Source organism: Aspergillus pseudoviridinutans (genome assembly GCF_018340605.1).
Source record: "Aspergillus pseudoviridinutans IFM 55266 DNA, scaffold_3, whole genome shotgun sequence".
NCBI classification, from domain to species: domain Eukaryota; kingdom Fungi; phylum Ascomycota; class Eurotiomycetes; order Eurotiales; family Aspergillaceae; genus Aspergillus; species Aspergillus pseudoviridinutans.
Window position 1 is genome coordinate 4,037,998 of NW_025091283.1, and position 23,774 is coordinate 4,061,771.

Here is a 23,774-nt window from a genome sequence, read left to right on the forward strand (position 1 = left end):
GCTTGCTTACATTCGCCCTTTCAGCTGGTGGAGTTCAGGCTATATATCTCAACGATAAGTAAAAAATTGAATGTAAATAAAGTGAAGTATGCGATACAGCTGGTTCAATTCTCTAACATTCGTAAAATCATGGATAAATTCTATCCTAATCCATATTTAGGACATGGTAGAAACCGCTATATACAAAGAACGATGCAAGTCATGTACAGAGTATAGAATCTGTCGCTCTCACGACGAATACGAAACCGACACCCCAACACCATGCCAATACGACTTCCCAGAAACACCCCCACCAACAGACTGACCACCCCCCGCCGCAGTCGAATTCGCAGCCCACGAAGACGAAGAAAACGAACTGGGACCTAACCCCACACCCGCGCTAACCAGAAGCTCCTTCACGCGGCCCTCCCACAACAACCGCACATTCCAGGACTGATCGACGCGGATCTTCAGCACCGCTTCATTTTCCTCGTCTACATTGTGAGTCGTGGGGTTTTCCACGGGAGGAAAGGCAGTGGGATCGGCCATGCGCATCTTCCGCCTGGCCCATTCGAGGCCGTCGTCATGGATCGGCGGGTGCGAGGATTTCCTTCGTTTCCGCCATAGTTCACAGCCGGCGACCATTTCGCTTTCCCAGCTGTAGACATTGAAGCCGAAGCGGGAGCTGAAGGCTAGGTTGGGCGAGGCGCGGAGGGAGTAGGTGGTTGATAGGGAGCCGGTAAGTGGAGTTAGGACGAGGGTGAGGGTGTATGGGAAGGTGGAGATCGGGGTGCCGTGGTTTGAGGTTGCGGTTGAGCTAGATGTCGATGAGGATGACGACGGCATCTCAGTTGCTGCTGGGAGGGTGCTGAACCGTATCCCAGTTGACATGCCGATGAGCGAAGAGACTGGAGAGTAATAGGCTTCTGCGCCGGCTGATAGTAGCGATAACCGTTGTGATGCGTTCTCCTTGGGATGGCGCGGGTCTGGACCGAAGTTCCACAGCCCCCGCCAGCCGAACAAAGAATTGTCCGTGCTGAACAGGTATTCATTGCTATACTTGCCTGTGTCGTGGGAGAGTTGACCCAAGAGAGAAGCTTGCGGCGCAGAGTTTGATAGAGGAGGTCCCCGGGTCGAGCAGACTGCCAATGACAGCTGCATGGTTGGTGAGATCCGGCGCAAGAACAAGGCATTCAGAGTTGTCGGAGGAGGAAGGTGTAAAGTTGCATTGAGCAGAGTCGCCTTACGCCCGAGTGAAGGTTGACCATCGCCATTGCCAGAGGGTTTCGACTCAGAGGATCCGAGTCCATCAAGAAGTGACTGCCACCCCCAATCTTCAACCGGGGCAACTGGAGGCTGAACTTGGCGATAACCGCGTGCTAGTTTACGCAGTGGAATAAGGGCGCTCCGGCTGGGAGTGTTGTTTAAAGGCACGGTGCTGTAGAGGTACGATACAGAGCCATCGATCAATCCAACTGTGCCGAGGGTATAACTGGTCGCGAAGTGAGGTGTGGCCAGGGACGAAAGATGGACGCGCAGACGCTCCGGCGTAGAGAAATCGAGCAATGCTGTATGCAGTCAGATTGATATCATGGTTATCTGAGCTTATATATGAGGCGAATTCACATACATTGCGCTGTGGCTGTCAGGGACGAATATGAGTTGTCGCGGTTCCAGTTGGTCGCCTCCGCGAATGCCAATTGGATGTAGTCCATGAAGTCAAGCATTGTCAAGGATGCCTCAACCCAGTTTCTTCAGCCCAGCCGTCGTTAATTATTATAAGCCCATCCCCAATGAATGAGAAATAAATCCGGCCCATAGATAATTAGGACAATGGTGACCTTGGAAACGAAGGTCGAAGCCCCAGCATCATCAGCTCATTTCCTTGTACGACTTAGCGTAATCGGATAAGCCCCGCATCAACGTTAATCCGCCTGTTATCAGAGAAGAAAAAAATAGTCGTATCTTTCTACTCCGCCAAGTCAAATTTCCGAGTCTGTCTATTTTCACCTCTTTTAAGGCATCCAGAGACACGAATCGATATAATTACTTTCTGGAATTCTGATTCTGTAATTTTCTCGCAATGCCTCGTTCAAAGCGTGCCAGGATCGTCCACGAGTCGAAGGTCACCAAGAAGTCGCACAAGGAACAGACCAGACGACTTTATGCCAATATCCGCGAATGTGTCGACAATTATGATCACCTATTTGTTTTCTCCGTCGATAATATGCGCAACACGTATCTGAAGGATGTGCGCACCGAATTCGCCGATAGTCGGTGAGTCTTGCCGATTTTCAAGATCAGCCCCGCGAGATATGCACTTTTACATTGTGCAATATGGCAGCGAAAACATCCTTGTGCTTCAATCGCTGACATTTAATTAGTCTCTTCTTTGGGAAAACTAAAGTCATGGCTGTTGCCCTCGGCCAGAACCCCGAGACCGAGGCCGCACCAAACCTGCACAAGCTCTCTCCCTACCTGACAGGTGCCGTCGGCCTTCTCTTCACCTCACGCGACCCCGAGTCTGTCCTCAGCTACTTCGACGCCTTCCGCCCCCTCGACTTCGCGCGTGCCGGCACAGTCAGCACCCGCTCATTCAGCATCCCCAATGGCCAGGTGTACTCCCGTGCTGGTGAGATTCCTGCGTCCGAAGACGAACCCGTCAGCCACACGATCGAGCCCGAGCTGCGCAAATTGGGCGTTCCTACTCGTCTAGTTAAGGGCAAGGTCATGCTCGAGCTGACTGATGGGCAAGAGGGCTACCCTGTGTGCAAGGAGGGAGACGTTCTGGACTCGCGGCAGACAACTTTGCTGAAGATGTTCGGTGTCGCTACTGCTGAATTCCATGTCGATCTAAAGGCACAATGGACTCGGAGTACCAGTGAAGTTAAGATCCTCGAGAAGGATGAGGGTATGGAGGTTGACGGACAGTAATTTCACTTCCAAGACCGTTCCTTTTCTTCTTTTACCCCCAAAAATTTCCTGGGCATTGATTGGAGTTGGGCATAGGCGTTCTTTCGTTGTTTTTTCTTTTTATATTCTTCGAAGATCATGAATCCATCCTAGATGTTGCTGGATGAGCGTACGATGGACATAGAATACCACGCGGAAAAGCAATTATGCAGGACATCTTCCATTCAGAGTCAGAAGGCTACAACGTGACAAGTATGAAGTTTTGCAGAAAGTTTACCCGTTCTTACTTGCATACGAGGAATTCTGGCATCGACATGGCCGTTAAATATGCCTTACCTGCGTCTCTTACCTGAGCATCCCCGGATCCCAACCAAATTGCACCTAGGAAAATGACGGCTACCTAAAATACATACTTACCCCGTGCAGAGTAACAGAGACCCTAAACGGGTCAACACAAGAAAACGAGACGGAAAACACGCAGAACAGAGGCGAGACCACGAGATCGTAAGGAGGAAAAGGGGCCATCACGAATAGTGCCTCCAAACCTTGACCCTTCGTAAAGGAAATAGTAACAAGTGAAGCCTTCAGCTGATGAAGATGCCTGGCGACAAGCAGAAAAAGGTAACACATCGGTTCGACTGTGCGAGTTATTAATGCTTGAATGGCCGTAAATGTCGGTGTTGATTTTTGTCGAAGTGATCTTGCCTTACCCATTGCATCAAAGAGGACAAGGGAAAAAAGGAAAAGATCAGGCATAGATACCCACCAGCAAACCATGCTGACGCCTGGATGGGAGACTTAATCCAGTAAGGGACGTTCAGTACCTCCTTTTAGCGCGAGGATCCTCGTAGGAATCGTCTTCGTGATATCTCTTGCGGCCATAGTCTTCCCGGCCACCGTATCTGTCACGTTCGCGGTCGCGGTCACGGTAGCGATCCCGATCACGGTCTCTGTGACGGTCACCTTCCCGATCACGATCGTGATCGCGTCGGTCTCGCTCTGAGTAGCCCTCTCTGGGCCTGACAGGCTCGCGGTTGCTACCAGTTACGCCTGGGGCCCGGGCATCTCTCTCATACTTTCCACCACCAGCATAGCCGCCTCCAAAGCCAGCATTCCGGCCACCACCGGGACCGGAGGGAGCGTTTGGTGGAGCCTGTCCACCGAAGCCGTTGCGTCCGCCCTGATAACCAATGCCGCCACGAGGGCCAAAGCGATCGCCGCCGCGATATCCTCCTCGAAATCCTCTACCTCCATATCCGCCACGGAATCCACCGCCGAACCCTCCGGGGCCAGAAGGCGCACCGAAAGATCCGGGACCGGTGGGACGCGAGGGTAAAGCCTTAGTATAGCCACGTCCTCCCAAGCCTCCGCCGAAACGGCGAGGCTTCCAGCCTTTGACTGTGCGGCCACGTTCCACATCTACCAAGACACGTCGATCCTTGATTCGGATTCCGTCTGTCTCTTTGTAGGCAGCTGAGGCGGGACAAGGATGATCAGGTCAGCAATAAGTCAGAAATTTTGGGGGCAAGAGAAGTCACAAGAGGTTTCACTATAACTGTGAGTAGCAGTAGTACCTTTCATGTCCTTTTCACGCTCATATACGATGAAAGCATAGCCCCTATGTGGCTTCTTTGAGCCCTTCGGTGTGACTGTGTCTTTTACAATGCGGATCTAACAGAAGTTAGCTTTGAACGACACTTAGAATGCAAATAAACTCACTCTTTCAATTGGCCCAAATCTACCGAACTCTCGTTCTAGGTCGGACTCTTTTACATCGTAGCTCAGTCTAGCAACAAATAGAGTCCTGAAGGGATCGCCCCGAGCTTGAGGATCATTCGAAGGCTCATCTAGGCAGACGGTTAGCACTCATGAGCGAACGTCGAATCAATGGTCAAGGCCCTTACAAGTTTGAAGGCCATCAGTCACCTGCTGATTCAGCCTCTCCTTTTTCTCGACCTTCTGACGCCACTTGCGTTGCAGCCAGCTTTCTGTGGCATTGTAAGGAACTTCCTCTCCGTATTTCTTGAGTTCTCCAAGGAAATCTGCAACGCCGCCGATGGTACTCTTCTTGACATCCTCGGGTGCGCGATCAATGGGGGGAACGTAACGTAACGGTGGGCGAGGCTGGAAGAGCGCGAGAAGGGGAGGGGGGAGTTTGTCCGTCATTTTGACCCCTCAATGATTTTGTTTCAAGCTAGCGACAACTTCTCAAAGTGATCTGAAGTCATGAGGGAAACGATAGGTAGTAGTTTAGGTAGGTTTCCTCGGACTGACTAAGATTCTCGCGGCCAGGTTGTTGAGAGTTTCGCGTTCTCCATTAGTTGCCTGGATCCACGGGACTGCGGAAGCGCCAGACGCGCTAAGCGATATTGCCGCCAGCCAATGGGGAACCACCTTGATTGCGGTCTTGAAAAGTCGCCGAATTGTTCCTAGATGACTTGCTAGACACCGACAGCGATCATAAAATACATCACAAAATGCCTGTACAAGGCATCAGAACGGTAGCTAAGGCCAGGGTATGATGCAAGCACCTTGCCAAACAATGAGTGCCTCCTTTCAGCGACTGACGTGCATTACAGAACGGCGTGGGCGCCTTCATCCTACAATGCAAACGTTTGGATTTCCACTACTGCGACTGGGCTGGTAGTTCGAGAGGCATGGTGTAAGTCCAGTCCTTTTACTCTTTCAATGAATCGAATTAAGTGGTCTGTCATGCAGCGCTTTCCTGAAACACTCTCTACCCTCCTTCGCCAAAGCCAACCCTCAGATCGAAATCCGAGTATCACCACGGCCGCACAAACACCCGGTAATCAAAGGTCACTATATCAACGGACGGGAGAAAGCCATCTGCGTTCGGAATATGGAACCTGAACAAATTCTGAATAAGGCGAATCTGCTCAAGGAAGCCAGCGGCGAGAAGCTCAAGCGCACCAAGAAACCCGTCACCAGTATCAACGAGAGTGTAAGAGGCATCTGGTCCCCGTACCACGGAGATCTCAAGATGGTATGAAGCAGTGTTGGGGATATTTAGACTGGTGTTGAGGGCTCCGTTCCATCTTTCAGCCGTTTCTGTGTATAATGTATATCATGGGTCATTTCTGTTCTGGTCGTGTTTTTCCTTAACAACCCCAAGGCCTTTCTATTAGGGGTCATTGCACGGTATGTACAAAATAGATACCTTTCCAATGTCAGATAAACAGCGGGTTGCATGAACCGCTGCTATGGATCGTTATCTACTACAACTCAGTCATAGCACTTCTGAAGGACAATGTCTCTGGTTAACAAGCCTTGGCTGTCCCTTGACTATGATTCGCGCCAGCGTTTATAATCATTTCCCCAGACCATGCTACATTGCGCCAGTTCGCAGTTTCGTCTACTTGCTAAATGCATTCGCCACTGCTTATAAATTTATGCATTGGGCGGCGGTATGACATCTCTCCACCACAGACTCGGAACCAGCTAGTCATGGCCTCCACCAACAATAACGGGAGGCCCTACCGACTCTGGAAGCTCCAGCGTCCCTTACCTTCCATGTTATCCCCCTATCGGTCCAACTCTTTCCATTAAATGACATTGACCTCACATCCTCGACATGAACGGTGATTCAGGTGTCCAGTTTGTGGCGGCGCGGCCAAGAAAGGTTTGTTCCATTACATTCATGAACTTCACAGAGCGGGGCATTCCTTTACGATACCAACACAAACCCACCAGAACTTTTCGCAAGCATTTCTAATGACTATTCTTCATAGCGTCCTCATCATCATATGTCTGAATCATCACGAAGCCAGCATCAGTCTCGCTGGCGCTCAGACGCTGGACCATCCTCGTCCCAAGGCCACAATTCTCAGCATAGGCGCCCACCGTTGCCACCGATGAGATATCCTGGAGATGGATATGATTACCGTCGGCCCATAATGTCTGACTCTCCTCTAACAGAGGATGTAATAGATTTGACGAACGAGCCAGATTCTCCGGAAGACCAGAGAAGACCGCAACATGGCGACTCGCGAACAACACGACGACTACCACGATTTGGAAGAAACATAATGGCCGAAGTGGTCGATCTTGAAGAACCAGAAGATATAATTCGAGTAGATTCCCCAAGCAGTCCGGAAGTGCAGTTTGTCGGAGCTACCGTTCGACAGCCAGAGCCGTTGCCAGCACCTCCGCCTAGAAATCGGGGCTTCATAGGGGCAAATCTCTGGGATTTAATACGATTGCAACGTGAAATGGCACCGCGTCATCTCATGTCAAGAGAGGAAAGCTTCAGACAAGAAATTGCATGGAGAGCACGAGACCTTCAACGTCGTCCGCCCGATGAGGTGGATATGTTTTTGCTTGGTGCTGCGGAGGAAGCTATCGATCTTGAAGATGCCATGGATCTCGCGATAGTCGGGGATAGGTCATTGAGAGTTGAGTATCCTACTTCTGGGTTGACTTCAGATAGAGCCTCCCGTCAGAGCTCGTACAAAGCGCCAAGTCCTCCCTCAGAAGGATTTACGAGAAGCGCTGGGGAGGACGATCTGGTCGTGTGCCCAAATTGTGATGAGGAACTCGGAACAGGGGATGGGATAAAGCAACAAATATGGGTGTCGAAACCTTGCGGACATGTTCGTGCCAACTTCCTACCATATGTCGGGACCTAGCTGACTTTTTTCAAGGTATATTGTGGCGAATGTGCCAGGAATCGTGCTCTTTCCAAGGCTAAGAAGACTCCCCAGAGAACCAAACCATTCTCTAAATGTCAGGTTATTGATTGCGGTAAACCTGTCAGCGCACCTAAATCAATGTTCCAGATATACCTCTGATCGCCGGTATTCTGTGGCCATATGTTCGACGATGGTCGGGTTCGCATGGTGTGTCTTCAACGGAGTTAAAGCGTTTTTTCGGTTTCCCTATTCTTGATACCCCATTGCATGTGTACTGTGGGCGCGACGGCATTTATGATTTTCTCTTACCTTGAGGGACTCTTTCTGGATAGTCGAGGCATGCCATTTATTCATTCTACCTTGAAACAAACATGAATTTCCTTGCCTTGTGTAGCGATTTAAACCTTTTAACCCTAGAGCGATTGAGGATAATGAAAAAAGAGAAAATGGAAACGCATTTGGCTAGAAGTACAAAACAGGTTCCGTCTCTGTAAGGTATCATGACTCCTGTGCTGTCAAAACTGTGACTCCACCTTCGCTGTTCAATGCCACAATGCTCTGGGCAGCAGAGCCCCAAGCCACTGCTACTGCTGGCACGGCACTGCGCAAAGGCTCCGACCATTCTTTGGACGCCTTGGAGTACTGCTGAACAGTCACACCGCTGGGGCCACCAGTGAGAAGGAACTGCCCAGTGTAATCCCAGCAGATAGAATCTACCTGGCTGCCCGTCTCCAGAACTTTGATCTCCTTCGAGCTGCGAAGATCCCAGATTGACAAAACAGTCGAGTTATCTGCCACTGCAGCAAGGAACGTGCCGTTCTCGGAGAAGTAAAGGCACTTGACTGGGCCAGACATGGCGAAGTTGGCGGCCGCCGCGCCAGACTTGACGTCGAAAATCTTGATCTGACCGTCTGCGCCACCAGCAGCGATGAGATGCCCATCAGGGTGGAATGCGACGGTATGAAGAGCTGAAGGAGAAGGGAAAAATTAGTCTAGGTTGCAAAATGAGGATTCAGGCCTTCCTTACATGCGTCTGTGAAAATTTGAGTGATGACAGAGTTAGTTGTCAGGTCATACAACACATAGCTCTTATCAACGCCGACGGAGCCAATTATGTCGCCAGTAGCATGCAGAGCAAGGGCCGTTGCTGAACCAGCATGGGAAGCAAAGTTCGCCACTTCTTGGCCATTCTCAAAGACCTGGACGGCACCCGTAGACGACGCAATGACTGCCTTATCACCAGCCCATACGGCACTGGTAACTGGGCCGCTTGCCTGCAGATTCCCAACGACACGTTTCTCGGACAGGGAGTAGACACCGACGGTGCCATCAGCACCCCCTACGAGAGCCATGTCTCCGGCCGCGTTAACGGATAGAGCCTTGCCGCCTCCGCAGAGAGGCTCGGACGTCTTAGTGGGTTTGTATGTAGAAAGGGCGTCGCTTGTGGCCCAGCCTTCCGGAACAGGGCGCTTGCGACGTGTCTTGGACAGCCTAGGTGAGGTTAGCATTACTAGAGACGAATTGAAATAGCCATGTCACGTACGACGCCTGTGTGCTTTCAATTCTTGCAAGAACAGCATCAGGTAAGCCAGTTGAGTCGACCTGCATAGCTTCTTCACCCCCGGCGCGACCGGCGCTAACAGTCACCTTGGACAAAGCGTCGCGAGCTTCGTCTCTTTCCTTTGTTAACCTCGCAATGACTCGTACAGCAGCATCGTGTTGGTAGAGAGCTGCGCTCAGCTCCTGCCGCGTCTGGGCAAGGGTCTGACGCAATGTGTAAGTTTCGAGCGCCAGCGCATCCCATTCTTCTTGAAACACGCTGAGCAATGAGGGAATGGATGTGAGGGTAGGAGGTCGGGGTCGGACAACGCGCTGGCTTTTGACTTCGATGAGTTCGTCGACCGAGAGTTCCTCTCCATTTACTGGGTCTTTTCCGTTCTCGGCAATATATGCCTCAATGAGACGCCTTTCGAAGACGCCGCCTACTCGCTATTAGACGAATGAAGCTTGGAAAATCCTTGGATCCTTGACATACCGCTCTTGGGCGAGACGACTGGCACTTGCGGTGCCTCTCCCGAAACTGTTCAATGATTAACTATATGCATTCGAGCAAAACAAAACATGGAATAAATGTGACTCACTTGCGCACAGCATTGTTTTGTGTTTTGAGTTGGTTGGTCTAGAGAGAGGTTGCTTGACGCGAGAGCTGCCGCCGCATTGGACTTTTCGACGAGACAAGGCTTCCGCCTATCTGGGTTAGCCGCACCGCAAAGCTGGCTGATCGTCCATTGCTTGGCACTCATGCAACTGACGCACTGTATAGAATTCCAGCTTCATTTGGCTCTTAAGCAATACTACTCCGTGTGCAAGTATCTCTGTATACTCTGACCATGGTACAATCATCCGTGCTCGTTTAAGCCACCTCTTTTTCATCCTATTAGTTCCTCCTTACTGCCAGGATGCAGTTCGACTGAGAGCATCCGGCCCAGAAACTCCCGCGCTACTAACAGACATTGAAGAAACATTAGAATTAGCTATTGTCCTCAAGCATCGCTAAACCGATCTGTGACTGTGCCTTTCTCTGATTCGGGACTAACGCGTCTTGTATTCAGGAGTCATGTCCTTCAACGCGAAAAATCTCGCCTATGGTATGCTATAAGTTCTCGCTCACACGGCACTTCATCTAACGCCAGGCAGAGAATAAACAGCCCGCTTTTCTACAGAAACTTAGAAATCAGTACGGAGATACGTCTGGTCGTCTTGAAAGGCCCGTTGCGCGACCTCGATTAGCGAAGAAAGATGACGAGGACGATGACGAGCCCACATACGTTGATGAAGATAGTAACGAGGTGATATCAAAGGAAGAATATGAGGCACTATTACGCGGTGACGAAAAACAACAGGAGTCATCTGAACAACAGTCGGGTCATGAGTCGAGACAGGACACTGAAAAACCCGACGTCGCGGGAGCGTCAAAGCAGAATTTGGCTGGAATAGGAGGCCCAAAGAAGAGGAAACAGGCGAAAGTTATTGCAGATGATAGTGTTGAAGCCGAGAATGACACGCAGCAAGAGAACACTGGACCTCAGAAAGCAAAGCAGAAACAAAAGAAGAAGAAGAAGATCAAGCTATCCTTCGATGAATGAGGCAAACATGCTATACTTTAGTTCTTGATAACGCCCGTTAGATGATGATATAATGGAGTGTAGTACCTTGCTAATGCAGTTTCAGGTAGATATATAGTTGTACATTGGTAAACCCAGTAGGCCTGTTCACCATTTGACCAACAGGGTGAAGGCATGTCTCTCGCCTAGAACCTCTGTCAAGTAATTGTTACGGAGCTCTCCTTGGTGTGTTGTCATCGGTGATGTTGAAACCTCTGTGACTTCACATTATCCGAAGATAATTTTTTTGCCCGTTTCCGCGACAGCGGAACACCGAGGAACCGGCCCTAAAGTTCATCTTACGAGGACTCTCTCTGGTTGTCAAACCTGGAAAAATTTGATAGACTCGATGGTCCTTTAAGATGCCTGTCGTTAATGTAGATGATCTAGTCCGTCTCCAACAGAGGTCTGAGGACATACGAAATGTGAGCTACCCCTCCATCCCACCTTGATGTCATATTTTCTACTTGTTCAGCGCTAACCAGACAGCAGATTTGTATCCTTGCCCACGTTGTGAGTACTCTACAGCATAACTGAGTGCCTGAGCGCTTCTAATTCTGATTGTGACGATGACTTAGGATCATGGGAAAACCTCCTTAACGGATGGTCTTATCGCCACAAATGGCATTATTTCCCCGAAGTTGGCGGGCAAGATCCGCTATCTGGACTCACGTCCAGATGAGCAGCTTCGAGGAATCACTATGGAGTCGTCGGCTATCTCCCTGTATTTCTCCATGATGCGTCGCTCGTCTCCTGATGCTGCTCCTCAGCCCAGAGAGTACCTGATCAACTTGATCGACTCGCCTGKGCATATCGACTTCAGCAGCGAAGTATCGACAGCTTCAAGGCTCTGTGATGGTGCTCTAGTTCTTGTTGATGCCGTTGAGGGCGTCTGCAGTCAAACTGTCACAGTGCTACGTCAGACCTGGGTCGAGCAGCTCAAACCGATCTTGGTCATCAACAAGATCGATAGACTGGTGGGAGAGTTGAAAATGAGCCCCAGTGAAGCTTACTCTCATTTGAGCAGACTTTTAGAGCAAGTCAACGCTGTCATCGGAAGTTTCTACCAGGGTGAACGGATGGAGGAAGACCTCCAGTGGCGAGAGCGCATGGAAGACCGGATTAATGCCTCCGCTGCTCGAACCGCTCAGAAGCAGGAACAAGGCGATGAGGCAAACATGAGCAGCATCGAAGATGCGGAATTTGAGGAAAAGGATGACGAGGAAATTTACTTCGCCCCGGAGAAAAACAATGTCATTTTCTGTAGTGCCATCGATGGCTGGGCTTTCACTGTTCGACAATTTGCCGCTCTCTACGAGAGGAAACTAGGAATCAAACGGTCGATTCTTGAGAAAGTCCTATGGGGAGACTTCTACCTTGACCCTAAGACGAAACGTGTCTTGGGGCCGAAGCATTTGAAAGGCCGTGCCCTCAAGCCAATGTTTGTTCAACTGGTGTTAGACAGTATCTGGGCTGCCTACGAAGCTACAACTGGTGGAGGGAAAGGCAAAGGGTATGTTGCATTAGTCGAGATTGGAAGTTGTTTTGATACTGATGCTATATTAGCGATCCAGCTTTGTTGGAGAAGATCACTAAGTCCTTGAACATCACCATTCCGCCTTATATTCTTCGCTCGCGTGATCCCAGAAACATCATGATGACCTTGTTTTCCATGTGGCTTCCATTATCAACTGCTGTTTTGGTGTCTGTCATTGAATATCTTCCCAGCCCGCCGGCTGCCCAAGCCACTCGACTACCAGGACTAATTGAAGGCTCCCCTGGTGCTGAATTTGTCGACAAGAAGGTCAAGGAAGCAATGGTAGCGTTCAAGACAGGCACAGACGCTCCTGTGGTAGCCTATGTCAGTAAAATGGTTGCAGTCCCTGAAAGTGAGCTACTGTCTAGCAAAAAGCGCTCCGGTGCGATTTTGTCGGCAGACGAAGCCCGTGAAATCGCACGCAAGAAGCGAGAAGAGATTGCGAAGATGCAGGCGGAGGCAGGCGGAAATCTAAATGAGACGGACGACTACGCGCGTATCACCTCCGCGTTCGAAGTGACCACGCTGGATGACAGCGAGGAACAAGGGGAACCAGAGGAGAAGGAAGACCCGGAGCACTTGATTGGTTTTGCACGACTGTACTCAGGCACCCTTTCTGTTGGTGATGAGGTCTATGTGCTGGCACCCAAATTCTCTCCGGCGCATCCTCATGCACACCCTGAGCCACAGAAGGTGAAAGTCACGGATCTATATCTCCTTATGGGCAGGAGCCTGGAGCCGCTCAAGACCGTTCCCGCGGGTGTGATTTTCGGTATCGGTGGCCTTGCAGGTCATGTCCTCAAGAACGGAACTCTTTGCTCGCAGCTCGAAGGTAGTATCAACTTGGCTGGTGTCTCGCTAAACGCCCCACCGATTGTAAGAGTTTCGCTTGAGCCGGCGAACCCTGCAGACCTGAACAAGATGGTCACCGGTCTGCGCCTCCTCGAACAAAGTGATCCATGTGCACAATATGAGGTCCTCCCTAGTGGTGAGCATGTGATTCTGACTGCCGGTGAATTGCATCTTGAGCGCTGCATAAAAGATCTCCGCGAGCGCTTTGCCAAATGCGAGATCCAGACCGGTCAGACAATCGTACCATACCGGGAAACAATTGTCAGCGCGCCGGAAATGGCACCTCCAAAGAAACCAGAACTTGGCCGCGGATGTGTGCTGACCGTTTCTCCTTCGAAACAGCTGACTGTCAAGCTGCGCGTTGTGCCCTTGCCTGAAGCCGTAACGGACTTCATCTCCAAGAACGTTGGAACAATTAAGCGTCTCCAATCCGAGAAGCGCTCAGCGGGTGAGGCGAAATCCGACGCGGAAGCAAGCAACGGGTCGTTGGACACCACACAACAGGTTGAGTCCGGTGATGCTTCTGGAGAAGCGCGAGAGGGCAATCAGCTTTCCTTGAAAGACTTCAAACAGGAACTCACCAAGCTTTTCGACGAAGAAGTCAAGGAGGACAAAGAGTTATGGGCAAATGTCGTTGACCGAATCACTGCTTTCGGTCCTCGACGGGTTGGACCGAACATCTTGGTTGACGCCACTGCGGTAAACACCTGTGAGAAATTGTAAGTCTTGACACCCTCTCTGACAACTTCATCAATCTAACTGGCGCAGCCTGCTCGACGACCCCAAACAGCAGCCCACCGCTACAACCGAAGAAAGCAGCCGCGACTCCCTGACGGTCCGCGACTTCAACGACAAGATCGCGCACGCCTTCCAGCTCGCAACAGGCCAAGGTCCTCTCTGCCAGGAACCCATCCAAGGCATCGCCGTATTCCTGGAAGAACTATCCATCCACGCCAGCGGCGAAGAACTAGACCTCGGTCGTCTGACAGGCGAAGTTATCCGACTAGTCCGCGAGAGTATTGCCCAAGGTTTCCTCGACTGGAGTCCCCGGATCATGCTCGCGATGTATAGTTGCGAGATCCAAGCTTCAAGTATGTTTAGTCCCAGCCCCAGTCGCTCAGTCCCGTCTTGCACATCTCAAACACCGACTAACACTGCTACAACAGCTGAGGTCCTCGGCCGCGTCTACGGTGTCATCACCCGCCGCCGCGGCCGCATCCTCTCCGAAACAATGAAAGAAGGAACTCCCTTCTTCACCATCCTGGCCCTCCTCCCCGTCGCCGAATCGTTCGGCTTCGCTGAGGAAATCCGCAAACGAACATCGGGTGCTGCACAGCCGCAGCTCATCTTCGCGGGCTTCGAGGCCCTAGACGAAGATCCGTTCTGGGTCCCGGCTACCGAGGAGGAACTGGAGGACTTGGGAGAGTTGGCTGACCGTGAGAATGTGGCGAAACGGTATATGGATGCTGTGCGGAGGAGGAAGGGGTTGGTCGTCCAGGGTAGGAAGTTGATTGATGCGGAGAAGCAGAAGACGTTGAAGAAGTAGATTGTGGTTATTGTGATAAAATGTGAATTGAACTTGATTGTGGAATCTAAAGAGTCCAGTCTACCATTTACAAATGTATACTGCAGAGATACAAAATTTGTGCCCTCGAAAGAGATTTTTCCACATCCATCAATCAAGGACTAGGAATAGTAGGCGAGGGTCGTAGAAGATGAGTAGTCCTCCACGCGGAACAAACCATTAATCTTCCTCCCGTGACAAACACAGCTCAGCATTGAGATGGCCAGAACCATGGATACTAGGGAGGTGAAGAAATAAACTAATAGGATATGTCATCAGGATCGGAAACTGGAGAAAAGACCTCTTCATTCTCGTCTGAAAAGTTAAGAATGAGTAAGATAAAATAGGTCCTTCCATGCCAACGGCCTCGAAGGCGGTGATGCTGGAGGATATTGCTCACGAGGAAGCTGAAAATATGGGTATCTCATGTCTATGCTTGTTCCTCAACGTCGCGCCGACGTATTCCGACCCGCTATACGGACAATCAAAATGCCGGTGTGATAACAAAGGCATAGTCCAATGGCCCCTTCAAGGACCGAAGTATCCCCGCGGATCGCGAATTTTCCTCGCACGATCAGGTTTCCGAGATCTATCTCGCTMTGGAATGACCAGAAAAAAAGGCCCAGAGCGTCGGTGAGATAATCTCCCTGGTAATATCAATGGGGTGAAGTTCGATGATGACGCCGATTTATTTCAATCCCAAAGCGTCATCCAACCATCGACCCCGATCAAAACGGCCGAGCAACCTTTCGCAATTCTGCAGCACCAGTGACGGGGTCTCTCATCTCTTTCCAGCTAACGGGAAACATCATATTGCCAGCCTCACTACGGGCCATGACGACGCCAAGGTCATTGCGTGCAGTGGTAAGATAATAGAAACTCTGATCACCCAGGGAAATGACGGAACCACGCACAATATCTCCAACACGGAACATCTCATCCATCACGACGCGATCCTTCTCGACAGCACGCACATCTTCCTTCCGGATAAGTGCCTGGAAGCGAAGCTCGTCGGAGCTACTGTGGTTCTCAGGATTGGCCGCCGAAGTGAGGATGGAGACGATGTTATCGTTGTCTGAAGCCGTCTTCGACGGATCGGGGGTTTGGGAACTGGCCGACTCGTCGAGCACAACGAGGATGGAGACTGTGGCCTGGCGTTTCTGGACACGGGTGACGCGCGCTAACACAATTGAGTCGACAGCGGGGAGGGTGTTGTACCTCAATTTCGGTTTCGTAGTGGTAGAGGTGGTTTTTGCAGGTGTGGTCGAGGTAGAAGAGTCTGTCTTCCTTGGCAGGTTCCGCGAGACACTGACGATAGATTTTACTTTGGAGCTGGGTTGAGCTTGTTGGACAACCACTGGACCAGCAATGGATGCATAAATGTTGGCATTCTGCACGTGGGTACCTGGTCCTGCAGAGTAAGAGGACACTGGCGCCAAGCGCTGACCTGGAATAGCCAAGGAGGGTAGAGTGGTCGCCATCTCAACTGAGCTGCAGTAAGAAGCGGCAATCCTCTTCCCCAAGGTACAAAAAGGAAGTTGTAATTTGGTTTGGAAGAGGAAGATTGGAAGCTACGGAGTAATTTTTGCTGCGTCTTGCGGAGACCGGCTCGGAAGGAGATTTCCCCGGCCTATAGCAATTTAGCTACCGCCGTCTCGGATGCATAAACAAATCGATGGGAAATTGATGAAATGGATTGTTTCTCACTAAATCTAGGTATACTGCGATTCAAAGTATTATGACCTTTAAATCTGCTCTAGCATCAATACAGTATTCATGTGCAGCACAAGCAGGGTAAAATAAGCGTGACAGTCCTGAAAGAAAACTATAGACGAACAGACAATTATGGATGAGAATTCTAGCGGGAATCCATAAACGCACCAAATGCTCGCTGACGAAGGAAATAAGCGTAATAAAAGACACCGAATCAATGCCCGCTTAGCACCCTGTGGTAAGTAAAGGTCCGATGTGTTGAGAATGGTAGAAAGAAACGTCAAGATATGAACGAGAAGGAATGAAGCAGTTATAGATGGTGACAATTATGGGATAGCATCGCATTAGCCTTCGACAAGAGTCTGTTTTGGACCATTTCCGAGTAAACCGAGACATCGCCGCGCCAGCGCAATGACCTCGGCCTCACCATCCTCCCCATCCTCTTCGTCTGATTCGATGTTCTTGTCCGAGATCGTTTTGATCATCTGTACAATATCTTCTGATTTGGATATGTAGCCGATGAGTCGCTTGTCCTCCGATTCCAGCAATTGAAGGAGAGTCCAGACGGCAATGTGCTGGAAAGTAGGGTCACCGCTTGCAAGGAACCTTTTGAGATAACCATGGATGCCGCCGTTGGGGTCAGCCCAGTCACGAACGAAGATCGAGTAATCGCCAACTGCTGCTCATTAGTACTTGCGCGGTAAAAAAAGTCGTAGAGCAATGGCTGGTGACATACCTTTCGAGGAGAGGTTGCCCAAGGCAGCAGCACTGTTGCCCTGGACCTCGATACTTTCGGAGTTCGTAAGGGGAATCAGCACGTCGAAGACACCAAGATTGAGCAGATGAGGTTTCAATTCATCGCTGAGAGCCAGCACAGCGATTGCAGCAGTCATTTCAGATTGCACACTCAGAGGAACCCTAAGGACCAGATCTTTGCATTTCTGTACAGCACCGGCCTGCAGAACAAGCTCCTTGTTGCGATCAGAGCTTGCGGCAAGGTTGCGAAGTGTAGATATGGCGTGACATTGTATCTCCTCGTTATCTGTCGAACCAAGAAGGTCTACCAACGGCTTAAGGAAGCCTGCGTCGATGATAGGCGACTCGTTGAGAGGATGAATCGAGATATTGCGGATGCATGCGACTGCAGAAAGAATGAGAGGAAGATATGACGACTGCAGCAGGCGCAGGAGAGGCGGAAGCCCCTTTGCACGAACAATCTCCAGCTGGTATTTCTCGTCGGAAGCGAGATTTCGAAGTGCAAGGGCGGCTTGACATTGGACTTTGGGAGTGGAAGAGTCCATGAGGTGAACAAGAGACTGAACCAACCGTGACTCTGTCTGGGCGAGCCGCTTGCGATTCGAAGCATCGACAGCGATATTACTGAGGGCGGTTGTGCAATAGTATTGTACATCGACGTCAGGGGATGAGAGCAATTGAACAAGCACAGGGATTGCACCGGCATTGACGAGTTGCTGTCGGTTGTCATCTTCGCGAGTAGTTAGCCAAGCTCAGAACCGTTCTATCCCACGGTCCAACTTACCAGAATGCGTCATATTCAAAAGCGCTCCAGTGGCATTACGTTGTACACGCATGTCCTTGGATTTCGCTAAACGGATCAATGGACCCAGAGCTCCCGACCGGGCAATCTTGGCCTTGTTGTCCTCATGAGTCGCTAGATTGGTGATACAACCGACCGCGTTGCATTGGACCTCCACATTGGGCGACATCATCTGACGTATAAGAGGAGCCAGCCCTCCCAGAGCAACAATGAGCACCTTATTCTCGGCTACAACCCATCAGCACTACTCGACGATGTGAGATTGAGCGACAAACCGTTGACGGCAAGATTTCCGAGAGCTGCACTAGCAGCCCTTTGAACTTCAATGTCCGAGCTCTGTAGGAGGAAGAGGATAGGCTCCAGCGTGTCCCGGTCAACTTCGCGCACATCTGCGACAATCACAATAACGTCAGTCCGTACTTCTGGTTTTACAACAGTGACAGGACGTACCTCGCTCAGTTATCTCAGCAAAAGTCAAGCTAGCACTTCGTTGAAGGTCCACATTATCAGAATAAACCAGGGTGCTCAGGGCGCGAAGAGGCTCGCCGGAGAAGAAGTCGGTTTCAGCTCGCTAAAACGCAGTAAAGTCAGCTTCCACAGCAAAACAGAGGCCCGAGTACGTTGATAGATATGTCAGATGCGAAGCGCAGGTGCATAGGCGGACAAAGCTAGACGTACGTTCTCCAAGTAACCGAGTAAGTCGGATACGGCCTCCCGCTCATTGTCTGCTAGCGTTGTCTCGTAAATTGCATCTCGCGCGCGACCTCCGATAGGACCGAGACAGGCCGTGATATGACACCAGCGGTCGACTGCCGATAGACAGGACAGACACGCGTTTGCGATCGCAGTCATACCTTCGGTGATGGGAGGCCAGAAGGCCTCGCAAGCGACAGTTTCAAAGCGAAGGTAGGCGTGAGGGACGGCAGTCGATCAAGATAAGAAGGAAGGTAGCTGTAGTTTCCCCCTTGTTGTTCTCTCTATCTCCGCTCCTTCAGACCGGGAGCTTTCGCGGGGATGTAAGCGATCCGGGGATGCGACTGGTCGAGCAAGATGATGCAGGATGTGAATGGAAGTCGATTGGCGATGACAGAAAGGACGGGAGGCTTTGCATATAGCACCTGGAGCTAGCTGCTGAGGTAGGGGCGGGAGGGTAGGGAACGTCGTCGCGTGATAGGACGGGAAGACAAGGTGAGATAAACCCTCTTGGTCTCTAGTTGATGAGGTAATTATTCTCTTGATTCTTCCAAGGTCTGTGTCCGACCTTTGGAATGCTGAATTATGAGACGAGAGGGAGGGGGAGATGGGTAGGAGATGGCAGACGGCAGGTTGGTTTAGGTTTAGCAGGTCTGCTGCTCCGTCTAGTTTAGCTGGGTTACCTTAGTCTCGTCAGCGGCGGCTGTCACTGGAGAAGGAAGCTCCAAGTGAGTCTAACCATGCTTCAACTAGGTTTCACTGATGTACGTAGCAGGTATCCAGATTATCCACTGAATAGATTGATATGTTGAGCACCGTCTATGCGACTACAATTAATCTTCGCTACCTAAAAGTCTTTTGCTACAGTTCAATTTCAAAAAAACCCAAAATGGAGAGAGCTAATTCGTCATCGTCAACTTCTGCTCGGCTTTGTTTATCTCCCATCTCGCATCCGCCCCAGCCATGCTATTTATCCGCCGTGGACCACACGAGTCCCTCCTACTCCCCTGAACAAGGCCACCAGTGACAACTTCGCAAGCTCGCTTCGAGGCTACTATTTGCGGAACCCAAACACATTCTTATGGTTTTTTTTAAAGAGATTAATCCGCAGCTGAATAAAGCCCACATATGGGAGTAGACTGTCATCACACTACAACGGCAAGCATTTGATCGATCCCGGGAACTAAAGTAGGCATGATCCTGCTAGCAGGCCTGTCCCCATCTCCGTTTGCCTTGCCGACTCTCCCTTGGGGCGCAATGATGTGCAATCAGTCTCTTCTGTTGGCAAGCGTATAACGTGACGGTCCTCTTGTTAGTTGATTGGAACATTATTTCCGCTCCACCCTTCCTCTACGTCCAACTACATTGGTGAAGTGAACCTCATTGAAACGAATATTGGATGAGTAGTCCTAACTCGTTTCTTCCATTGATTTCTAAACATCCTTGAGAGACCAAAAATGGCGACTAGCAAATGACGCGGTTGATCACCAGACAAGTGACGGATGATCAACATGACCAGGGTGTTTCCGAGTCAGTGGATGGTGGGGGATACCATTTTGAGAAACGGCCAGAACATATCAGCCTTCATCAAAGATTGCCAGAAGTATGTCCACTCTACACATAGTCTAGCGCAAAGCCTCGCGCAAAGTCCGATCCTGGACTAAAGGTTTGATATTACACTAGTTGATGTGCACTGCGCTGCGCTGCTATTTACTCCGCTCACTTCACCACCGAGTGAAGTGTTTCAGCTAGCTAGCCAATCTCTCAAAATATCTTGCACTTTGATATGATAAAGGCACACACAAAATTATGATCAAGTCAAGAAGTTCAGATTTAGCTCACACTTAAAACTAGTTACAGGTCGTCATCCCAGCAGCTCAAAGCAAACCAATCACAATATCACCATATAGCTGCGCCTTGATCTTGATATCGACCTCAGCAACTAGATCCAGATGAATGGTAATCTTCAGGTTGGAGTCTTGGTTCTTCTTATTCTTCGCGCTTGGATCCTCTTTGGCGAACGTTGTGAAGCCGTCATTGTCCGAGAGTTGTTGGTCCTTCTTTTCATCACTAGACATTCCAATACGACCATGAATCAGCACAGCACATTTGGCAGGCGGAAACAGCGCGTTAGGGAATGAATAGGTGACATATCACTTACCCCGCTGCCATGTTTCGAGCCTCTGATTTGTGGTTCGTCAAGAATCAAGTATCGCTCTGTGAAGGATAAAAAAAGGATACTGCGCAAAGACAACACCATGGGATATTATCTGCGAAGTGCAGCTCTTTTATCGGAGCATCGGCTCTAGAAAGTGTGATTCGTCCCACACCATAAGCAACGGGCTGAGATCATGGAGTCAATTAGCCTCAAAGCTTCTACCTTAAAAAGTTGAAAAGCCTGTCAAATATATCATGATTAGCGCAGTGGGATGATTCTGACTGGTTGTCATGAAGAGACAATGGTCGTTGACGGGGGGTGTAGTTGCCGCAAGCGGAAACCCATCATGTCATTCACGTAAAGTTGTCAACGGACCACGATATTATTAATATCTCGCAGGTCGAACGACAAGACTTATGCCTGGTTTTAGCTCTGACGCTAACATTAAGGAAAGTTCTCCATTCCATAAAGATGGTTCTCGGAATCGTCAACATTATCATGATGTCAACCATGATCCCAACCATGATACCAGGCCTAGTGGGGCTTACGGAGGATGACAAGCACAATCGAAGAGATGATCACAACCTGAAACGCGAGGATGAGAAGCGCAGGCAGGAAGTTGATCGGACACAGCCGTCCAATCTGCAAGTCATATCGGAGTTCCAGGATGGCTCTGTAAAGGAACGACTCCAGCTTGAGGGTGCAAAAGTTTATGCGGATCCAAATAGGAAAGTATGTCGCTTCAACTAAAACTGCCTGATAGGTTTTACCTGACAACGCGCAGTTGTATATTACAAAACATCCAAGCCCTGAGATGGTTCTATTCAAGGGTGGTTTCTACCCACACCCTGCGTTTGGGCGAGGGAATACATCAGGATTCGTCTGCGTTGGAGCTGAATGCCCACCCACTCTGCGATGGGTATTCTGCGATGTAGCGACCTCTGAGATGCGGTACGGGAGTCGGGAAGATAGCGAGGGTCAGATATGCGGGCCTTGGGATGCTACACAAGATGAGCAGGAATACGTGACACTACAAGACAATCAGTGGCTGGCTGTGCAGTTGCCCAATAGTGAAGAACACCAAGCATGGCAGCTCTACTACAATGGCAAAGACAGCAGTGCAACATTGCCAGCTGGAGCAAGATTCATGGAAGTCCATCTGAAACGACTTCCAGTGGCATAGCATATTTGAACCGCATCGAGAAATACATTTGCTCGCAATGACCCAAAAATATGCTGGCCCTAGTTGTATCATCATATGTAAGCACGGACTAAAGACTGTTTATAAGATTCACATTGCGAGGAAAGACAATTTTAGATCGGGTATCACCTTGGCAGCTTGAATGCAAACCATAGTACCTAGAGAGGCTTAGAGAGGTACTGTGGTCCATTTTTGACACATCAATGTTCCAGCTGAGATATTGTCAAGCGCAGATGACGTCATGAAGGCTCCCAGCTTCTCTGTATCGCGCCCGATTCGGTGAGTGGAGAGATAGATAATAAATGTGCCCATTCTTCATTCATCTATAGAGAGGTACGTGATAAAAAATCATATAATGAGATACCACTATTGGGAAGGCGTCGGAGTCAATGGTCAATAATATCTGCTCTTGCAGCATCACAAACTGAGGGCCGTTGTGCCGACCCAGCCAATGTGCGCTTCAGCTGTTTGAACAAGCCTTTTCGTAAAATATCTTGACAGTGATACCGCTTAATAGTGCAGTATACCTTACCGGAGGTTAAGTTTCCATGAGGGAGTTACCATCTGTTCACCCTGGTCCTAGAATGTACTCCTCGCTAGCTAGATACCTGGACGATTTGCAGATGAAACGGAGGAGTTCTTTTGTTGTCGGAAACCAATCCAAGGCATAGAGACAGACCTTCGGAGTACACTCAGGGCTTCCCGGCGATATGACAGCCAGGAAATGGAATCTATGCGCAGGTTGCAGCGCCCACCGGGTGCCTTGTGCCTCGACTCTGGATATCAAATGCAAGGCCAATGATTTGTCACATTGCCCACGTGAGAAGGTTTAGTCTAGAGACGTTCTACATCACATGAGGCGTGCCGGGGGTATGTCTCCATCGAAGAAAGCACAGCCAATAATAATAAAAGCAAGCGTCCAACCACCTGCGAGGCAAATCCTTAGGTCTGCCCTCTGCAGTATGTTTTGGGTTGCCCCGCAGGCTACAGACACCGCACTAAATCCCCAGAGGGACCTTTGCGCATTGCATGACCAGGGGGAGGGGAGGAGGAGCCAAACCGCGGCGACAGTAATTGCCTATCTACGGAGAACATTTCGACATTATTGAAGATACTAATTGCAGTAAGGGCTGTTGTCCATTGTTTTGCCTGTAATGGCCGCGTCATTGGAGGATCCTACAGGGAAGAATGTTGATCGGAAGACGAACGAAGTGGAATTTCCCATGAGGCCCAGCGGACCTATTTGAATAAAGTATCGCCTCCCCCAAGCTAGTACCTCATCCCTACAAGTCTTAAAGGGGTCGTGAGAGTAGGAGATGAAATCAATTCTAGAGCGGATTCTCCACGATGAGTCGACAAGGTCACACCAAGCCAGTCATCTGTGGTAATTGCCATTCTGCTCATGCATTATTAGTCCGTTCTTTTTGTCCGCCAAAGTACCTTAGTCTAATCACCTAGACTACCTTGGTACTGTAGTCCGCCAACCTACTCAGTAGTCTACTTACATTCTCGCCCCACTGGAGATCTTACCATCGGACGGTCCTTGAACGGCTCGCATGGTTGGCCACCATCTTCTTCGGCGCAAAAGCTCAAATCCTCCTTTCTTTCTCTCATCATCCCTCTCTTTGAAGATTTCATTCAACCCCCGAATTTCTTACTCGATATCGTCGTCGCTGCAGCTCTTTCCCATGCAAACAGTTCCCGAGCTGCAATGCGCCAAGTATAACCGCCTTTCTCTCTTCCCGACCGAACCACTATATACGCCTAGGCACATTGCCAGTCTTTGACGTGAT

General features: G+C 50.1%; 12 protein-coding genes across 12 annotated transcripts; 6 read left to right on the forward strand and 6 right to left on the reverse strand.

Moving 5' to 3' along the window:
• Positions 1-228: 228 nt before the first annotated feature.
• Asppvi_005165 (mitochondrial distribution and morphology protein 10) lies at positions 229-1,706 on the reverse strand (the record flags this gene model as incomplete). The annotated part of the gene is made up of 2 exons (XM_043301091.1): positions 229-1,547; positions 1,610-1,706. The coding sequence occupies 2 exons, from the start codon at positions 1,704-1,706 to the stop codon at positions 229-231; spliced, it is 1,416 nt and encodes a 471-aa protein (XP_043157026.1).
• Positions 1,707-2,062: 356 nt separating this feature from the next.
• Asppvi_005166 (ribosome assembly factor MRT4) lies at positions 2,063-2,913 on the forward strand (the record flags this gene model as incomplete). The annotated part of the gene is made up of 2 exons (XM_043301092.1): positions 2,063-2,256; positions 2,364-2,913. 2 exons carry the CDS (start codon positions 2,063-2,065, stop codon positions 2,911-2,913), a joined length of 744 nt encoding a protein of 247 aa, XP_043157027.1.
• Positions 2,914-3,709: 796 nt separating this feature from the next.
• On the reverse strand, positions 3,710-5,058 carry Asppvi_005167 (U1 small nuclear ribonucleoprotein 70 kDa; the record flags this gene model as incomplete). Its single annotated transcript, XM_043301093.1, has 4 exons — positions 3,710-4,365; positions 4,467-4,563; positions 4,612-4,739; positions 4,797-5,058. The coding sequence occupies 4 exons, from the start codon at positions 5,056-5,058 to the stop codon at positions 3,710-3,712; spliced, it is 1,143 nt and encodes a 380-aa protein (XP_043157028.1).
• Positions 5,059-5,369: 311 nt separating this feature from the next.
• Asppvi_005168 (mitochondrial 54S ribosomal protein mL43) lies at positions 5,370-5,902 on the forward strand (the record flags this gene model as incomplete). The annotated part of the gene is made up of 3 exons (XM_043301094.1): positions 5,370-5,408; positions 5,472-5,554; positions 5,611-5,902. The coding sequence occupies 3 exons, from the start codon at positions 5,370-5,372 to the stop codon at positions 5,900-5,902; spliced, it is 414 nt and encodes a 137-aa protein (XP_043157029.1).
• A 904-nt stretch (positions 5,903-6,806) lies between these two features.
• On the forward strand, positions 6,807-7,538 carry Asppvi_005169 (putative RING finger domain protein; the record flags this gene model as incomplete). The annotated part of the gene is made up of 1 exon (XM_043301095.1): positions 6,807-7,538. The coding sequence occupies one exon, from the start codon at positions 6,807-6,809 to the stop codon at positions 7,536-7,538; it is 732 nt and encodes a 243-aa protein (XP_043157030.1).
• A 501-nt stretch (positions 7,539-8,039) lies between these two features.
• Positions 8,040-9,695, reverse strand: Asppvi_005170 (pre-mRNA-processing factor 19 family protein; the record flags this gene model as incomplete). Its single annotated transcript, XM_043301096.1, has 5 exons — positions 8,040-8,509; positions 8,569-9,032; positions 9,085-9,523; positions 9,577-9,621; positions 9,683-9,695. The coding sequence occupies 5 exons, from the start codon at positions 9,693-9,695 to the stop codon at positions 8,040-8,042; spliced, it is 1,431 nt and encodes a 476-aa protein (XP_043157031.1).
• Positions 9,696-10,158: 463 nt separating this feature from the next.
• Asppvi_005171 (DUF4604 domain-containing protein) lies at positions 10,159-10,687 on the forward strand (the record flags this gene model as incomplete). Its single annotated transcript, XM_043301097.1, has 2 exons — positions 10,159-10,189; positions 10,239-10,687. The coding sequence occupies 2 exons, from the start codon at positions 10,159-10,161 to the stop codon at positions 10,685-10,687; spliced, it is 480 nt and encodes a 159-aa protein (XP_043157032.1).
• A 380-nt stretch (positions 10,688-11,067) lies between these two features.
• Asppvi_005172 (GTPase RIA1) lies at positions 11,068-14,640 on the forward strand (the record flags this gene model as incomplete). Its single annotated transcript, XM_043301098.1, has 6 exons — positions 11,068-11,130; positions 11,198-11,218; positions 11,284-12,218; positions 12,272-13,813; positions 13,863-14,185; positions 14,261-14,640. The coding sequence occupies 6 exons, from the start codon at positions 11,068-11,070 to the stop codon at positions 14,638-14,640; spliced, it is 3,264 nt and encodes a 1,087-aa protein (XP_043157033.1).
• Positions 14,641-15,386: 746 nt separating this feature from the next.
• On the reverse strand, positions 15,387-16,139 carry Asppvi_005173 (exosome non-catalytic core subunit CSL4; the record flags this gene model as incomplete). The annotated part of the gene is made up of 1 exon (XM_043301099.1): positions 15,387-16,139. The coding sequence occupies one exon, from the start codon at positions 16,137-16,139 to the stop codon at positions 15,387-15,389; it is 753 nt and encodes a 250-aa protein (XP_043157034.1).
• Positions 16,140-16,715: 576 nt separating this feature from the next.
• vac8 (protein anchor VAC8) lies at positions 16,716-18,781 on the reverse strand (the record flags this gene model as incomplete). Its single annotated transcript, XM_043301100.1, has 6 exons — positions 16,716-17,047; positions 17,108-17,857; positions 17,912-18,157; positions 18,205-18,318; positions 18,380-18,500; positions 18,608-18,781. The coding sequence occupies 6 exons, from the start codon at positions 18,779-18,781 to the stop codon at positions 16,716-16,718; spliced, it is 1,737 nt and encodes a 578-aa protein (XP_043157035.1).
• Positions 18,782-20,499: 1,718 nt separating this feature from the next.
• Asppvi_005175 (uncharacterized protein) lies at positions 20,500-20,700 on the reverse strand (the record flags this gene model as incomplete). The annotated part of the gene is made up of 1 exon (XM_043301101.1): positions 20,500-20,700. One exon carries the CDS (start codon positions 20,698-20,700, stop codon positions 20,500-20,502), a length of 201 nt encoding a protein of 66 aa, XP_043157036.1.
• Positions 20,701-21,251: 551 nt separating this feature from the next.
• Positions 21,252-21,963, forward strand: Asppvi_005176 (uncharacterized protein; the record flags this gene model as incomplete). Its single annotated transcript, XM_043301102.1, has 2 exons — positions 21,252-21,512; positions 21,565-21,963. The coding sequence occupies 2 exons, from the start codon at positions 21,252-21,254 to the stop codon at positions 21,961-21,963; spliced, it is 660 nt and encodes a 219-aa protein (XP_043157037.1).
• Between the last annotated feature and the right edge of the window lie 1,811 nt (positions 21,964-23,774).